The sequence below is a fragment of the Nematolebias whitei genome, chromosome 15, assembly GCF_014905685.2.
Source record: "Nematolebias whitei isolate Nwh7 chromosome 15, NemWhi1, whole genome shotgun sequence".
NCBI classification, from domain to species: domain Eukaryota; kingdom Metazoa; phylum Chordata; class Actinopteri; order Cyprinodontiformes; family Rivulidae; genus Nematolebias; species Nematolebias whitei.
Genome location: NC_056512.1, coordinates 44,851,259 through 44,867,945, shown reverse-complemented (window position 1 = coordinate 44,867,945; position 16,687 = coordinate 44,851,259). Strand labels below are relative to the sequence as shown.

Genomic DNA, 16,687 nt, shown 5'->3' with positions numbered 1-16,687 from the left:
CATTCATTCATTCATTCATCCATCTATCCATGCATCCATTTATGCATCCATCCATCCATCCATGCATGCATCCATCCATTCATCCATTCATCCATCCATCCATCCATGCATGCATCCATCCATCGTGGCCGGAGCTGCTAGCTCTCCAGCGTTCCTTCACCTGCACCAGCTGAGTGAAGCGAGCGTGCACGGGAGGACTCGCTGTTGCCGTTCTTAGAAATTTAAAGCGTTTGTCAAAAATTGTGTTTTAAATATGTAGAAAAAAAAACATATATAAGTCGCAGGACTGACAAATCTATGCAAAAACAACTGCGACTTATACACCGGAAAATACGGCGCATCAACACAAGTTTTAGCAAAGTTCTTTCAGCGGTTCGTGGCGTATGTTGCACACATTCCAGACACAGTCAGAGGTAAAAACATTATCACGCCTTTCAGTGGCCGGTGATTACGACATTTCTCAGAAGGTTTCCTGCTTTTAGTGATTCTGTTTATTAAGATCATGTTTGTGTTCAGGAAAGCTTGCCAGGGAGGAACTTCACGTTTTGGCAGTGGTTTGATGGAGTGATGGAACTCACAAAAAAACACCTCAAACCTCATTGGAATGACGGGTAAGAAAGCGTTTAAGGTTTTCTTTCGTTCGTTCGCCACTTTTTCACGTTTGGCTGTAAAACAGACACAATTTAAGGCCTACTCTTAACTTTCCAATGAATTTGTTTATTAATTATTAATTTTATAGCATTTCCTGTTTCCTGCTCTCGTTACGATGCACTAGCAATGGTTCGTTTATTTGATTTTACACGGCAGCCAGAGATGAAAAGCAGCCGTGAACGGGGATGGGGGTGTCAGAAATGTCCTTTCTATTTATATAGAACCCTCTTGTTGCAGAGCTATTCTGGGTTTTGTGAACAAGCAGCAGGCTCAGGATATGTTGATGTCCAAACCCAACGGTACTTTTCTTCTGCGCTTCAGCGACTCTGAGATCGGAGGCATTACAATCGCATGGGTGGCAGAAAATCAGAGCAAAGCAGGTACGATGTGCAAAAACGACAGAATTTGGACCTTTTTGTTTCTATTATTTTTAAACTTCATGGTTGTTGTTAAATCTGACCTAAAGCTACATGAGTGCGAGCAAACCGATTACAAAACTTTAACCACTTGGTCTGTTTTTTGTTTCGTGTACTTCCCTCAACTTGTTCCAGTTTGGGCAATTATTTTCAGTATTTAATTGGTGGCGGCAGCATCTGCCCAGAGCGGTGAAAACCCAACGACTCTTGAACAATTTTGTGTTTTAATTGTTTGGAATCCGACCGGCTTCAAAAAGTCCATCAGTTGTGGAGGTACAGGCAGTCATTATTTACACGCAGGTACGAGCAAAGACGTTATAGCTCTGCCTTTGCCTTCAGCGGCGGGCGATAATTATAACTAATTGGAGCTATAATGTCTTTTAATAAGTTTTATAACAAGATAACGTTAATTTCACGATTGCCTGCATACACGGCTGACGAGCACAGACGAGCTTTGAAAAAGTTTAGTTTGATCGTGTAAAGTGTTCATGAGTGGTCGGACTCCCACGAGCAGAGGACGCTGACCACACTCGTAAACGTTTTTCACTACAGTAGTCCCTCGATTATCACGGGGGTTACATCGTCTCCCCAGCGATGGCTGAAAAACCACACTCTGTATGTATTTATATTTATTAAGACTTTATAAACCCCACACTCTTGCGATGTTCTAAACTCTTAAACCTACATAATGTTAACATACGTACTGTACAGGGCTGCAGAGTAGTGATGTGCGGATCGATGCTAAAATATTGATACTATCGATTCCAGAACGTTCCGCTCAAGAATCGATGTTTAAATCAAACTCTCGATAGTTGTGATACTTCAGTCATTTCAGGTGATGCACGTCATCAACAGGAAGACGGTGGAAAGTAACTAAACTATTGAGATCTTGTCTAAATGATACGCGGTTGGAGGGAACTACTTTTTCTTCCACCTGAGTAAATGCGTTCCAGCGGCGCGGCACGCTGCTCGTCAGTCCGTAGACACAGCGGCGGAGTTGAACAGAGTCATGTGTGGAGTTATTTCAGCTCCAGAAACAGCCAAGAAGAGGTTTGTGGAAAATCTGTGAAGAGCCGTAGCAACACGACAAACCTTGTAAAACACTTCCTGTTAAATCACAACACAGAATATGAGGCAGTGATGAGGCGGACAGAGGAGGAGAGTCAGGTGCTGCTGCTCTGGAGGAGTCCCTCAGGGCTGCAGGACTATCCAGGTACAGGGAGAGGAAATGTGGAGCTTTCAGCAGAGCTAAGAACTGCTGCAGTTGGAGATGTTCAAATTAATGCATACGGTTATGAAATAATGAACAAAATAAATTCATGCGTCAATAAATAGTTGCGTGAGTTCAGTTTGGAGTAATAATATGTGCATCACTGAGATAATCTCACATGGGCAAAAAGCCCAGATTTATTCAGCTACGGTTTCCTAAAGAATTGATCATTTAAAGTGGATTACATGGACCAGGTGTCGTCAAATGATGCAGAACAGCCCTGGTGAACTCTGAAATATATATACTACAAACATGTGGATAAAATATAACATATTATCTTAAACATATCTCATTATTTAATAGATATTTAATAATTTATTTTAATAGTTTTATGATTTTTCTTTGTATTGTTTGAAAAAACATTTTCACATATTTAGTAAGTTTGTTTTATAAACTCAGACTAAATGAGGTCACTGCATCAACAAACTCCTGAGTTTAAAATAAATAAATTACTTTTCTTGCATTTTTTATGCAGCTTTGTTTTTAATACACTGCTTTTTTTAGGTTTACCGGACACGTTAGGCGTACTTGCAGAAAGTATCGGTATCGATACCGCCGATACTCACGTGAATTTTACCCGGTGTCGTATCGGACCAGAAAATCCTGGTACTGAACATCACTACTGCAAAGTTTTACTCACCAGCTCTGCAGACCAGCACCTCGGTTCTGGTTCAGCGGACCTACCCTGCAGCGCCCCGTCCAGGTTGATGTGCACGTGGATAAATGAGCTTCAGGATTATTTACAACTTTCCTGCCAGTTCTGTCGGCTTTATAGAGTATAGTATAGATGGAGTAGATTTGTGTTGCAAAACTTTCCCTCCTTTTCAGAAGAAAGCAGCGGCAGGAAGCACTGTTGGCTTCTGGGTAACGTAGTTCTTTGACTGGCCGTACAGTGTAGGCTTATTGAAAGAAAACTACAAAATGGCGGCACTTGTCCGAGGGAAACATTTTTTGTTAACTTTTTATTTCGTACCGTCCCAATGACTTGAGTAATATTAAAGTTGACAATCGTTGAAAAACCACGAAGAGCGAGTCCGGGAAAGTCGAACCGTGAAGTAGCGAGGGACTACTTTATCTCCTTAAAAGATTTTCTTTATCCTTGGAGGTGAGCTCGTTTTATTCATTAGGTGTTCAGCCTGGTGCCTGTGCATGGATGCTAACGTTATTCTGTTACCACAGGAGGAGTAAAGAAGCAGCTCCAACCGCCTCCTCCATTATTGTCAGCACTTGGGCACCATCTGGAATAAAAACCTGACTTTGTTATTTCTGGTCATTAAATGGAGTTTGCTGTGTTTGTAAAGGTGAAAGAATGGTTTGGAACCTCATGCCCTACACAACCAAAGACTTCTCCATCCGCTCTCTGGCCGACCGGATTAGCGATCTCAATCACCTCCTGTTCCTCTACCCCGACAGACCCAAAGATGAAGTTTTCTCCAAATATTACACCCCACCTCTTTGTAAGTGAAATCCTACAACATGCTGTGTGCAGATGCAAACGGTGACAAACCCTTAGAGCTAACAGCTTCCACGTGTTCTTGTTTCAAAGCTAAAGCTGTGGATGGGTATGTGAAACCGCAGATCAAGCAGGTGGTGCCTGAGTAAGTACCCGTCTTTCTGTCCAACCCTCCATTTCTGCTCTGTCTTCTCCACACCACTTCCTTTCTGCTCTTTGCATATTCTGGAGCAGCATTTAGAGTTAATCACTACACACCGGACCCTGAATTTAGATCTGCCATTAACCGGCTGTTAAAGTTGGAGGAGGCCAATTAGGGACGGCCGGGGTTCCTGCGGGAGCTCGTCTTCCACTCATCATTAGAGTTAGGCTCGTTAGTTAGCAGGCTGCGCCGCGGTGGGTTCGGCTGCAGGACAGAGCGGCTGTAATGATGCAGAACAGCCCGAGGAGCACGCTGAGCACGGTTGCTTAGGCAACAGCTGAACAAAGACTCGCAGGCTTTTAACCTAAGCTTACAACAGGTGTGTTTTGTGTGTGCAGCTTTGCTACGGCCAATCCAGACCCCATAGGCAGAACCCCAACGTATATGGATCACGGCGCCTCCCCAGGACCCGTAAATCACTCTCACACTTACGGCATCTACCAGACTATGTAAGTTATTTGAAGATACGATGTTCCTCTTCTTTGCCCGCTGGTCTAAGTGTCTGCGTTGTGTTTGTCGTGGCAGGACTGACCCGGTGTTGGACGGGGACGGGGACTTTGACCTCGACGACACCATGGACGTTGCGAGGCACGTGGAGGAGCTCCTCCGGAGGCCTGTAGAGAGCCAGTGGGGCGGCCAGCAGTCCTGACTCTTGACCCGTTCAGACGCCACCAAACAAGTCCTGCCCCCCTCACTTTGACATGGTTTAATTCCATTTCACCTGTTAACGTTTGTCTTTTCATTTAGCTATAATGTAAAACTGTTGGCCGTGATTTTATTTCCCCTTTCAGCATAAGAACATGCACGTCAGTGATTCTCCTGTCGTTTGTGTCCACGTGTGTTTGTAAAACAGACTCGATCCACTGCAGAACATACAATGTTACAGTATTGTGAAAAAAGAAAAGGAGAAATATTGTCCTTGAATTTGTTGTGCATGTATTTTCAATTGATTTAAACTCGTTTTGGGGGGAAAGAAATGCTACTGTACCATGTTATCTCTAGAGCTGAATGTTATTTTATATTCTCTGCTTTGTAAATTGGTTCCTATTTCGCTCGTGACACTGACCTTGCCCTTTTGACAAAAAAGAAAAACTTTAAAGCAGAGTTTTTGCTTTTGCTCTTACAAACCATATTCTAGTTCATTGCTTGTCCGTCATCCAGACGTTTATGCAGTACACTAACCTGACGGGCAGAGCGACTCGTTCTGCTCTCTGCACCCAACAGCACACGCATCCCAACACGGTACGCGAGCTTAAGACATCCGATTAGTTCACCAGCTGTAAAGGAGGGGAGCTTGTGCACCTCCCTTGCTCTCACAGGGCTATTTTTCTTCTGTTTGTACACAGAAATGCAAACCTAAGCATTTACCTAGCGCTGCCTGCTTATCCTCTCAGGTCCCACTGCTCCACTCATCGATGCTACCTCGCATTAGTCCACCGACAGCTGCTGTTAGCGCTGGTTCGCATGTTTTGTCCGCACCGTCCTCTCTTCAGTTGGTGGATGTCGTTCTGGTGATTCGCTTCGATACGTGTGAAGAAGATCCCTCTGTGCACGAGCTAACCGTTTCTGTGCTTGAAAACCACTCACATGAAGACATCCGGAGTCATGAAGTGTCTTACGTTTTGATTGGTATGCCTAAAAGTTCTGCCTAACGTTGATCCCGTGCTTGTGTAACACGATGACACTGTGGCAAAACAAGCATGTGCACGTCTCTGTGTGACGACACGAACAAGCACGTAGCGTAGACGCGGGTTTCAAAAACCTGCGGGAACTGTTGATCTGCTGCCACATTCTAACGTCTGATTGAGGTAGTTGGTGTTTTGTCTGACTTGTTGTGTGTTCAGACTGTGTGTGTGTGTGTGTGTGTGTGTGTGTGTGCGTGCGTGCGTGCGTGCGTGCGTGCATGTGTGTGTGTGTGTTCATACTCTTCGGTACACAGATCATAATTGTTCACAACAGTATTGCACCTCAGGAATGAATTGTTGCAGAAACAGTCGTACAAGCCAAAAAAAAAAAAAAAGCGGAGTTTTATGTAAACAGAAGAGAAAAGTTATTTTATCTGTTGTCGTGTTTGTGAATGAGGAGTTCCACGCTGCTCACTCGATGTGTGTGTGCGCTGAAGTACCAGCTGAAGGAGACGGAGCACTTGGCAATCAGAAGAGTTTTAGGATGTAGTTTTGTTTCCTCAGATGTTCAAATATCACAATATTTAAAATATTCACACATTTTTATTTGTTATATTCACTCTTGTGTTCTGGTGTCGCGATCCCGAGCCATGTGGGAGATTTAACGATGGATCCTTTCTCATCACGTCGGAGCTTCGTTCCACTGTAGACCGTGTATTTTTAATGGCGCTGCGTGTTTGTTGTACGTTACCATGTTTGTGGTTTGGGTTCGTCGCTTGGAGGTTTTCCAAGGAACATCTGTTGAGTTGAAAAGAATAAAATAAAAGTTTTATAAATAAACGGATGCCTTCGTTCGTTTTCTGCCAGGAGCGAGGTAAACTCTGGACAACTCATCAGACAAACACGGAGGATAAACAACCCTGCAAACCTTCACATGCATGTTGTCAGTTAACCCAGTGGTTCCCAACACTGGTCCTTGAGGAACACCATCCTGCATGTTTTTGTTTCGTGCTGCAACGCACCTGATTCAGTGATTTTAATTAGTTTCTCATGTTCTGCAGAAGCCTGTTAATCACCCATTAATTAAAATCAGGTGTGTCGAAGCAGAGAAACGACTAAAACATGCAGGATGGTGTTCCTCAAGGATCAGGGTTGGGAACCCCTAAGTTAACCTGATATACATGGAGTTGGCCTGAGTGAAACCCACTGACAGGGTGGGGTAGAATGTCACGAGTTTCTTTATGTGCAAACAACGCAGGTTGCAGGCAACTGTAAATTAAAGGCCCAACACTTCTCAAGTAAATGGATCATCGTTACAGATATTGTGCTAAAATATCCATAAAGTCACTTAGTTACAGCCTTTTTTATGGTTCAGGTCAGCTGGCTGTGGTGGCCATCTTGATTTGTGTAGACTCTAAAAGAAAATCACTTGTAGATGTAAGACATTAAAATCCTTCCACTGCTTCTTTGGATATTTTTGCTAAAGAAAAACGGACACGTCGCTGTATTTGGACTTGTTTTTGGAGGGGTACAAAATAATTTTGTGCCGTGATCATTTGCACGAGTAATCATCCAACACGTGGTTTTACCCTTTCACTTACACACATTAATTAAAAACACCTGTTTTGACATTTATGTCCCACTGCAATGTCATTTTTTTATATTCTAATCATACAAAAAAATCAATGAAATCTAATTTTTTATAAGTCAAAGCACTTTTCATAAAAAAATCGATCTAAATAAACATTTAATGAGTAAAATAGTCTTGATTATTAATTATTATTAATTATTAATTAATTATTTTGTTTTCCTTTAGAAAAGTTTGTGTTTTAAAAGCATAAAGTCTGAAGTTTCTCTGAGACCACAGTGATTTGGCCTCATGCAGTTTTCTCCATCTGGTGGAGGTTGGCAGCACTGCACGTGTTTATGTGTCTGAGCAGAAATTTAAATGTCTGTCACGTGCCTCATGCCATGCCTGAGAACATTTAAGAAATCTATCCTTCATGGGAATCTATAGGATGGGCCAGATCCTGCTGAAAGTGGTTTTCATTATCATGTTTTTTTAAAGTTCAGAGCTCTGAGAGATAAAAACTATGAAGTTGGAGTAAATGACTCCAGGCTTATTGTGCATCTTTAAATGTTCCCTCACTGGACCAACATGTCAAAGATTTAACAAAACCATGTTGGTCAGTGATGGTAATGAAGAGGGAGCAGCTCTGCTGGTTATGACTCGAACATTAATCTGCATCGATGAGCTTTAGAGTCAGAGCAAGTCTTGTTTGTGATGCAAGCTGACACCTTCAGGTTTTTCTTCTGCTGAAGCTCCTGAGTCAGAGCCACATGGACAGCATTCATTCACATTTAAACTGGATTTACGAGCACAGTGCTCCCAGTGTTTGAAATATGCAAGTGATGTCAGATGAGCTGGCTGTCAAACGTGCAGGAAATCAGTAGAAACGTGAATGTTCTGTTGAAATGCAGTGAATGCTGAGTGCTGAATGGTTTGGATGAAGAAGCTGAAGCTCAGCTGAAATATTTAAATAGTTGAGCAGTCAAATTCTGTTGTTTGTATAAGTTGTCTGTTTTTCAAGAGTTGAATTTATCCAAAGACTTCAGACTGAAGAAGTCTTTTGGATAAAAGACGAAACGTTTCAACAAAGAAGAACCCGTCCAGAGGACCTGACTCCAACTTGCTGAGACGGAAAGAAAAAGGCAAGAGATGGAAAAACAAATAAAGAAGCAAAAATAATAAAAATGCATACGGACACATGGCACAAAAAGAGACGAGGACGCACGAGGAGACAAAAGGATGCGGCACAACGCTTCAGGTGCCTCTGAAAATATGAGAGCATCGTGAAAAGTTCAATCATTTCACCAATCATTTCAAAAAGTGAAACTCGTATTCTACACACACTCCTACAGGTGTGCAGTGGAAAGCATCCTGTGCTCCAGCATCAATGTGTGGCATGGAGGCTGCACAGCTGCAGAAAGAAAAGCTTTGCAGAGAGTGGTGAAGGCTGCACAGAAGATGTTGGAGTCAGTCTCCCCACCATCACAGACATCTACACCTCCAGATGCAGGAAGAGGACCACCTGCATCATGAAGGACCTCACTCACCCAGCACACACAATTTTTGTCCCGCTCCCCTCAGGAAGGAGGTTGAGGAGCATTAAGTGTAGAACCACTAGACTGAGGAACAGCTTCTACCCTGAGGCTGTTAGACTCATGAATAATCACTGTGAAAAATCACTGTAATTCCACTTCGGTGCTGCTGATTATCACATGCTGCTGATCTCATGCTGCTGATTATCACATGCTGCTGTTTTTATTCATACCCAGACTCATGACCAGGCTGCACCATATTATTTTACATTATTATCTTAGATCTTTTAGCGTATTGTTTGGCGTTCGCTTAGCGTATATCTCAGTGAACAGCTTACATCCTTATATACTGTTTATTTTATACTTTATATTTAACACTGGGTACACAGTTTCGTTCCACCTCGTGTACCAAATGTGATGGAAATGACAATAAAATTGACTTGAACTTGATATATTACAGAGATTCTAAGTTCTAGATTTCCGAGTCACTAAATTTTGTTTCTTCATTCTCTGTAAGTCCTAATCATCAAAATTGTAAGAAATAAAAGCCTGAAATATGTCACTCTGTGTGTAATGAATCTATAAAATGTTAAGGACTGACAATTTTTAAAACCTTTTTCATGATGTTCTAATTGTTTGAGATGCACCTGTACATTCACAAAACGGACGTCTAAGAAGACGTAAAGAAGAATAAGAAAACCAACAAGTTGCAGAAAGAGACAAAAAGAACAGACATCGGTAAATATGTGACAAGCTTCTGTAAATATATATATATATATGCCGAATATGTTTTAACAGATTTATCACCATTCTAAAGAATAAGAAAATCTTTATTAGTATTAACAATATTATAGTTGCGGTTGTTAATATTATGCTTCTTTTAAAAAGTATTAAAGACACTTCAGCTGATGTTAATAGAAGCTTAAATTAATTGTTTGTTAGAAAAATGCTGCAAACAAATCAGGACGGTTCACTCTCGGCTCTGGAAGGGGCACACCAGGGCCCCCCACCAAGAACCCAAAGCTTCTGTTTAAAACCACTAGATGTCAGTAAAGGTCAATAAATCACACGAGATCACTTCCTGCTCACATTCAAAACATTATCCATGTTCTTTACATCAGGACTGCACCTTTATATTACTAACTATTAGTTAATATGGCTATAAACACTTAATTAATCATCAGTTAGCAGGCACGGTGCATTCGATGACAGGAGAATGTACCGGCTTGTTTCTTCATGAAGAGTGAAGCAACATGTCTGTACCCTCCAGACTCGCTGCTTATTATCATCATTCCTCATATTTTACATTTTAAAAACGAACCACTTGTCAGTAAATTCCTGAATCCGAGCACAAGGAGCATCTTTAAATACAAAGTTTGTTTCGGTAAATCCAGTTTACGTCAAAAGTAAGATGAACAAAAAAATGATCCGTTATGGATCGAGCTCATAATAATACATTGCTTTTAAATATCCAAATGAATTTTGTTAAAAGAGAAAGTTGTTATAATCGTAAGGGGATAGAGATGTTTGTGAAACCGAAATTCAGAAGTAGTTTGAAGGGACGGTCGACCTCAATCCAGGGAATTAGATTGTGGAATAATCTGGAGAGTGATGTTAAAAATGTCAAATCAATGCGTACATTTAAGAAAATGATCTAAGTTGAATTGTTAAAAAATATATGAAGTAGATTAATGTGTATTGTATGAATAGTTGTTCAAGAAGGAGTTATTTATTTTGTTTTGTTACGTGAAGATTATTATTGTTTGATTTAATTGTTTGGAAAAAAAAAAGGGGCAGATATAATAAGATTTCTTCTTTCTGCTGCCTTTCATTTTTATTTTTGATTGTTTTTTTATTGTTTATGGAATTGTAAATTTTATAAATAATTCAAATATTATATAAAGCCAAACCTACGACTGACAATGATGCAGCTCGCTTCAGTGTTTCACGGCTCTTAAAATGCAACATTTGCTTCATCTTCCAGGATGAGGATGGCGCCTTGCATCTCGTGATGCTCCATAAACAGCTAGACGTCGTCACGTCTGCTGTCTTCTCTTCAATTAACACACGTTTCTAAATTCTGATCAGCATCCTTCTTTTCTGCCACCATCATACTGCGGTCAGTAGATCTGTGTCTTCAGCTGAGGTAGGTCTGTGAGAAATATATGAGCCGCGCACACTAAATTTAAAAATGCAACTATTTTCTACACATTTATGCTGCGCTTGTATAACCCGTGAAATATTTACACAGACATGTTTTTTAAACTTCTAAATAAATACGGTAACAAAAAATGTTTTGTAAGCTCAGTTGAACAGCGTCAGAAAAACTTCATCTCTTTCACTATTGGAAAAAAATACTCGTTGGCCCATTAAAAAAATTTAAATATAAATGATCTGCAGCATTGTATAAGCTGAGGGGTTCAAAGCCTGTGAAAAAAGTAGCAGCTTATAGTCTGGAAATTATGGGAATATTTTACACGCTTGCATGTGAGACATGAGACTGATGATGAATTAATTTGTAACCCCTTTTTAACTGATCTGAACTCTTTACTTGGATCCTATAAAATGACCTCCTGCAACAAAAGAACAATAAAATAATCCAACATTTTACTAAAAATGCAACCGCGTTTCCCTCAAACAAACCAACGATTTAATCTACAGATCATCTCCAGTTTGCGCTTTTATTTTCGGCAGCAAGGAAAATAATTTATTTCTGTCAGAGATTCTGTGTTTAGAACCAAATCCACACCTGTTTTCAGAACTAATGTGATTTTTTTTCATGTTTCAGTTCCTGTTGAGCTGATAATAAAAAATGGGTGAGTACAGGAAACCTGCTGACAAAGCCAAAGCACGTCCTCTGCACCCCAGCACTGAGAAGCAGAAACTTTCTCTTTTTTTTTTTTTGTCTTGTGCAGATGCAGGATCAGTAAACTTCCAGTAAATGATGAAACTTTTCCAACGTTTGGAACAACAGTCTAAGATCACGGTTTTTCAGGATGGCGCCCTCTTGTGGTCACCCTGCACCTGCACTACCTGCTGTTTTCTCAGTGATTTCTCTCCTGATCCGTTCCACCTGCGTGTCCTGTCCAGGTGTGTGCGTCTTGTTACTCATAAGTCAGTGTCTGTGTGCGACTCGTTGTCTGGTGAATCCCTCCCTGCTGCATCTTCTGAGTTCCTGTGCTTCTTCGTGCCCCTGGACTGATGTGAGTACAGCTCCTTCACTTTAGTGATGGCCAAATGAAGCAATAAAACAGTATTGAACCACTTTGCCAATTGTATTGAACTTGGGTTCATCGTTCAAAGGTTCATTTCAGTGACATCTAGTGGTGAAATAGTAGATGACAGATTTTTAGTAGATGACACACACTGTGTTTTTATATACTGTTTTACTGTATGTTCAGCTGATTCAGTAGATATGTACCGGTATCTGGGATTGAGAAGGTGTGCTTTAGGAAACAGTAGGTGCAGGGAAGGTGGGTTGTGCTTGTGTAACTCAGACAGTCATGAAATTTGGGGATGGGAATTCAGAGGTTTTTATTTAGGAATGAGTTTTCCCACTGTTTTTGGACTCAGGCGATTTTTTTTTTTTTTTCTTTTTTGGCTGACAACTTCTCCAGCTTTTGAAAAAACACGTTCACAAGGAACAGATGAGGCTGGTATGCATAAATATTGTTTAGCCAACAAGAACAAATGAGGATAAACATTTCTGTGATCATTCCAGTAGGCCAGCGGATCCTCCGATCTTTCCAAGGGAGGATCAGACAAGTATCTCTGAACTTCAATTGTGGCATCTGATGTATGATTCCTGTGAGCTCGTGCCAGTGTAGCATCTCGATCAAAACTTGTCCAAAGGTTGGAAAAATAAAGATTTGACATTCATGGACACAGACAAGTTTCTGTGTGTGTGTGTGTGTGTGTGTGTGTGTGTGTGTGTTCATAATTACCAACTTACAACTGTCTGTGGAGGATGGGTTTTGTGCGTCTGTTGCTGGTTGAGGTGAACGATCATCTGACGAAGTCGCCACTCGTGTGTGTGCCTCACCAGTGCTGCACATTCAGCTGTAAGTTTCCGTGCAGCATTTTGGGCCTTTTCTGGACTGTAAAAGCCGATGGCTTTAAATCTTGGATCCAGCAGTGTGGCGAGTGACAGGACAGTTGAGCTCTCCAGGTTGTCAAACTTATTTTTGAGGGTTGCAATGATATTCCGTCCAAGATGTGTTGCTGTTACATTTGTGGTCCTCAGTATTGAGGACCCGGGCTGCTTGAAATGACATCTTTACAAGTGGAATCACAACTGAACCACTCCTAAAAGTAAAGTGGCCATCTTCATATTATCCAGGACGCAATGACAAGTTACTGCCAGATATGCATCCATGTTCGTGGAGGGCCACATATCAGAGGTCAGGCTCAGTCCCTCCATGCTCAGCAGTTGAGCCTTGGCTTTGGTCTTCTCCTCCTCATATTTCTCCTCCACCATCTTCTTCAGAACCTGTCTGGAAGGCAGAGTGTATGTGGGGTCAAGCTTTCCCACAAACTCTTTGACACCTGAATCGTCCACAATGGTAAAAGGCTGAGAGTCCTTCACCAGCAACATCACCAGAGCTTCATCCAGCACCTGCTTTTGGTCCACTAAGACCGAATCAAACAAATAAAACTGTTATCTGACATCATGTTACTGTAACATTTTTAGTGCTGTGTGGATAAACATCTATATTGAACATAACCTCCCATGAACAGTGTTCTCCTGCTTGTTTTCATGCTTGGCTCTGTAGCGTCTCAGCATCGAGGACGTATTATTATGCACCAGTTGCATGGAACAATACAAGCACTGGACCTGTATGAACAGTAATGATCAAACAAGAAAACAAACTGTCGGGTCATAGACATCAATTAAATCACCACGCATGCAAATGTACCTAACTTACCCCCCTTTGCAAAATCCTGGATCCACCCCCAGCTTACTACTGTTCAAGTTACTTGTTTAGTAATAAACTACTCACCTTAGTCACTGCTTCATACGTCATCGCTTGCGTAACTTGCTCTGCCGCAAAGCACGCTTCGTAGCAGTGGTTCAAAGAAGAAAGCAACTTTGAGTTTGAAGCAAGGATCGGGGCTTCGGTGTCAGACTGACATCACTACTTCACTTTGTATTCTTATTTACTCTCTGGTCTCTGAGTCCTGCCTGCACCACTGGGTTCAGCTCCAAAACTACAGCTCTGTCACACCGTTATTATATGGTGTTCCTCAGGGTTCAGTCTTTGGTCCTATTCTGTTCCTTTTATACATCAGCCCCTTTGGAAAGATTATCAGTAGCTTTAACAATGTGTCTTACCATTTGTATGATGATGATTTTTCAATTGTACTGTTCCTTCTATGATTCAGAATTACAAGTTAACTGAGTAAATTGTGTTTCCCAAATGGCTCACAACTGCCTTCAGTTAAATTCTAACAAGACTTCTTGGATCAAACGACGCCTCGGTTCTCTGGGCTCCTCTTCTCAGCCGATCCTCAGAAACTTGGTGTTCTGTTCGACCAGTCGATGTCTTTGGACAAACATTCAAAGCTTCTGGTAAAAACCTGCTTTTTATCATCCGAGAAACATTTCTAAACTGAGGGCAAAGTTATCCAAATCTGACTTGACCTCGTTAAGTTATTTCTTCTTGTTTATTGGAATTCCCTTTCTAGTTGTTTTAACAAATCTGCCGTCGCTCGTCTCCAGTTGGTCCAGAACGCTGCTGCGAGGCTTTTAACAGGAACTGGAGACTTAAAGAAGCAAAACATGAAGTTGCATAAAGAGACAAAAAGCACAACAGACATGAAAGATCTCATCTCACACCAGTTTTATCTTCTCTCCATTGGCTGCCTGTTGAATTGAGAATTAAAAAATTTTAGTCTTGATTTTTAGAGTTTTAAATGGACAGGCCTCCCAATACATCACTGATGTTGATCCCTTATTGTTCAGCCCACACCCTTCAGTCTGAACCTCCTAAAGGTTCTCAAGACCCGGTTTAAACCTCGGGGTGACTGTTCCTTTCAGGCCGTAGCCCCCAGGCTGTGGAATGCCCTGTCTCCGTCTCTTCGTGGGGCCGTCTCTGTTGATTCCTGTAAAAAGCAGCTTAAGATGTTTTAATTCAGACAAGCTTTTAGTTCAGTGTTTTACTCAACTCTTCTTATTGTTTTTATCAACTCTTCTTATTTTTTTTATTTAATTTTAAGCCATTCGCTGTATTTCTGTAAAGCTCTTTGTCGTTTTTATCCATGAAGTGCTATATAAATGCAGTTTACATTACTTACAGCAGAGAACTATGGTATCTGATCAACCAGAGGGGGCGGGTGTTGAGGCCTGACGGTGTCACAATGGAAGGTCCATAGCTCAGAAGCTGGCAGAGTCTGCAGCAGGACCAAGTGCCTTCTCTCTGCACCCATGGCTGACTTCCTGCCACAGGAAACAGAGCAAACCTCACTGGAACAAACTCCCCAAAACAAAGCAGCTGTTGATTTAATCATCTCTGAATCACTCATCCAACGTTCTTCCTTTTTGTTTCTGCTCAATTTACCCTCAGCTGAAACACGTGAAACGTGTTCATCTCCTTCCATCAGTTCGGACCCGGTCGATCAAACAGCTTTAATGCTTTCACTAATAAAAGGACAATCCATTGTAACAAATTCTATTTGTGTCTGGATCAATAAAAACGGCCCCTTTAAAGAGAAAAGGCCGGCTGGTCACATCCTGTGCACTCACGTGAACGGCAATATGAGTTTTGGAGAGTGTTGCGTCAGAGGCCTTTTTACATGAAAGAACGACAGCTGGGTCGAGGGAAGGGGCTTTTAAAAGCAGAAGTTTTCCTGAATAATTTCTGAGAATGCATAATGCATGACCCTGGAAGGAAAGCAAGGGGGCGAGCAGAGAGTGAATGTTGGGAAGAAAAGGGATTGAAATCTCTCCAACATCCACTTCCAAGAAAACAAAAGCATCCCGTTCAATTATCTGTCGGTTTTCTTTCTAACGGACGTTTGAATTCCATTAACTTGTCCCGATCCGCTCCCAATTCCTTTTTGACCTTGAAGCGGAGCTGGACTGCAGAGGCTGTCGCAACGACATTCTCCTCTAATATTAGAAGATTCTGTTTTGGCTAAAGATGAGGACACTTATCACCACCGAGGTCTGAGGAAAATAGCCACAGAAAAGCACAAACATTACCATTTTATTTTCACTTGTTAAAAAAAAATGATAATCTGTATGCATCCTTTATGATCGTCATCATTCTTTGTTAAAATCCAGTCTCTCTTGTAAATGAGTCCGAGGCTCAATGGGATTAACCTGTAGAAATAAAACCAACAAAGTCCATGCTCAATAATCCAGGTATACAATCCAACAACTTTCAGTCGGGTCATCAGGGCAGTTTCTATTAGAAATAAGATTTGAATGAATTAAGATATTAAACACTATTATCAGGATATGTACAGACCTACACATGGAAAACTACTGGAGAAAACTTTTCAAATGGCACCATTTGCTGTTGTTCAGGATAAACTTTTAAAAGTTGGATTTTAAACTGCCAATCAACCATTGGTGTATTTGGAGCGCCCTCTTGTGGAGAACATGCAGAGTTTGGAAGAAAGCTGCAGAAGTTTAAAACAAATGAAATAAAAATGAAGTCTGTCCAAAATAAAAGCGTTTAAAGATGGAAACGGTTGACTTTTTAAAGGGACTGCGCGCGCACGCCTCTGACTGCGCGCGCAGCAGCCTGCTGTTTTTTTTTTTTTGTTGTTTTTTTTTTATAGCTGTGGCATTCCTCTTGCACGCGCATGCGGGGGTGCGTGTCGGGTGGAGGAGGAGAAAAGCTGTGAAGCTGCAGCAGTGTCGGCGCGCGCGAGGCGGCCGAGCGGAGTGGAACCGAATCCTGCGCGTTTTAGGACGAAACAAAGAGACTGCAGAAAGCACCCCCCCCCCCCCCCCCCCCCCCC

The 16,687-nt window shown here is 41.6% G+C and overlaps 1 protein-coding gene across 1 annotated transcript in view; it reads left to right on the top strand.

Moving 5' to 3' along the window:
- stat5a (signal transducer and activator of transcription 5a) overlaps positions 1 to 6,029 on the top strand; it is an 83,826-nt gene extending 77,797 nt beyond the window's left edge. Inside the window, exons 14-19 of the mRNA XM_037689273.1 lie at positions 517 to 611; positions 889 to 1,031; positions 3,639 to 3,794; positions 3,884 to 3,935; positions 4,331 to 4,441; positions 4,518 to 6,029. Of these exons, the coding sequence (XP_037545201.1) occupies positions 517 to 611; positions 889 to 1,031; positions 3,639 to 3,794; positions 3,884 to 3,935; positions 4,331 to 4,441; positions 4,518 to 4,641 (681 nt within the window). The 3' untranslated portion in view covers positions 4,642 to 6,029. The remainder of the gene's footprint in view (positions 1 to 516; positions 612 to 888; positions 1,032 to 3,638; positions 3,795 to 3,883; positions 3,936 to 4,330; positions 4,442 to 4,517) is intronic.
- Positions 6,030 to 16,687: the final 10,658 nt, after the last annotated feature.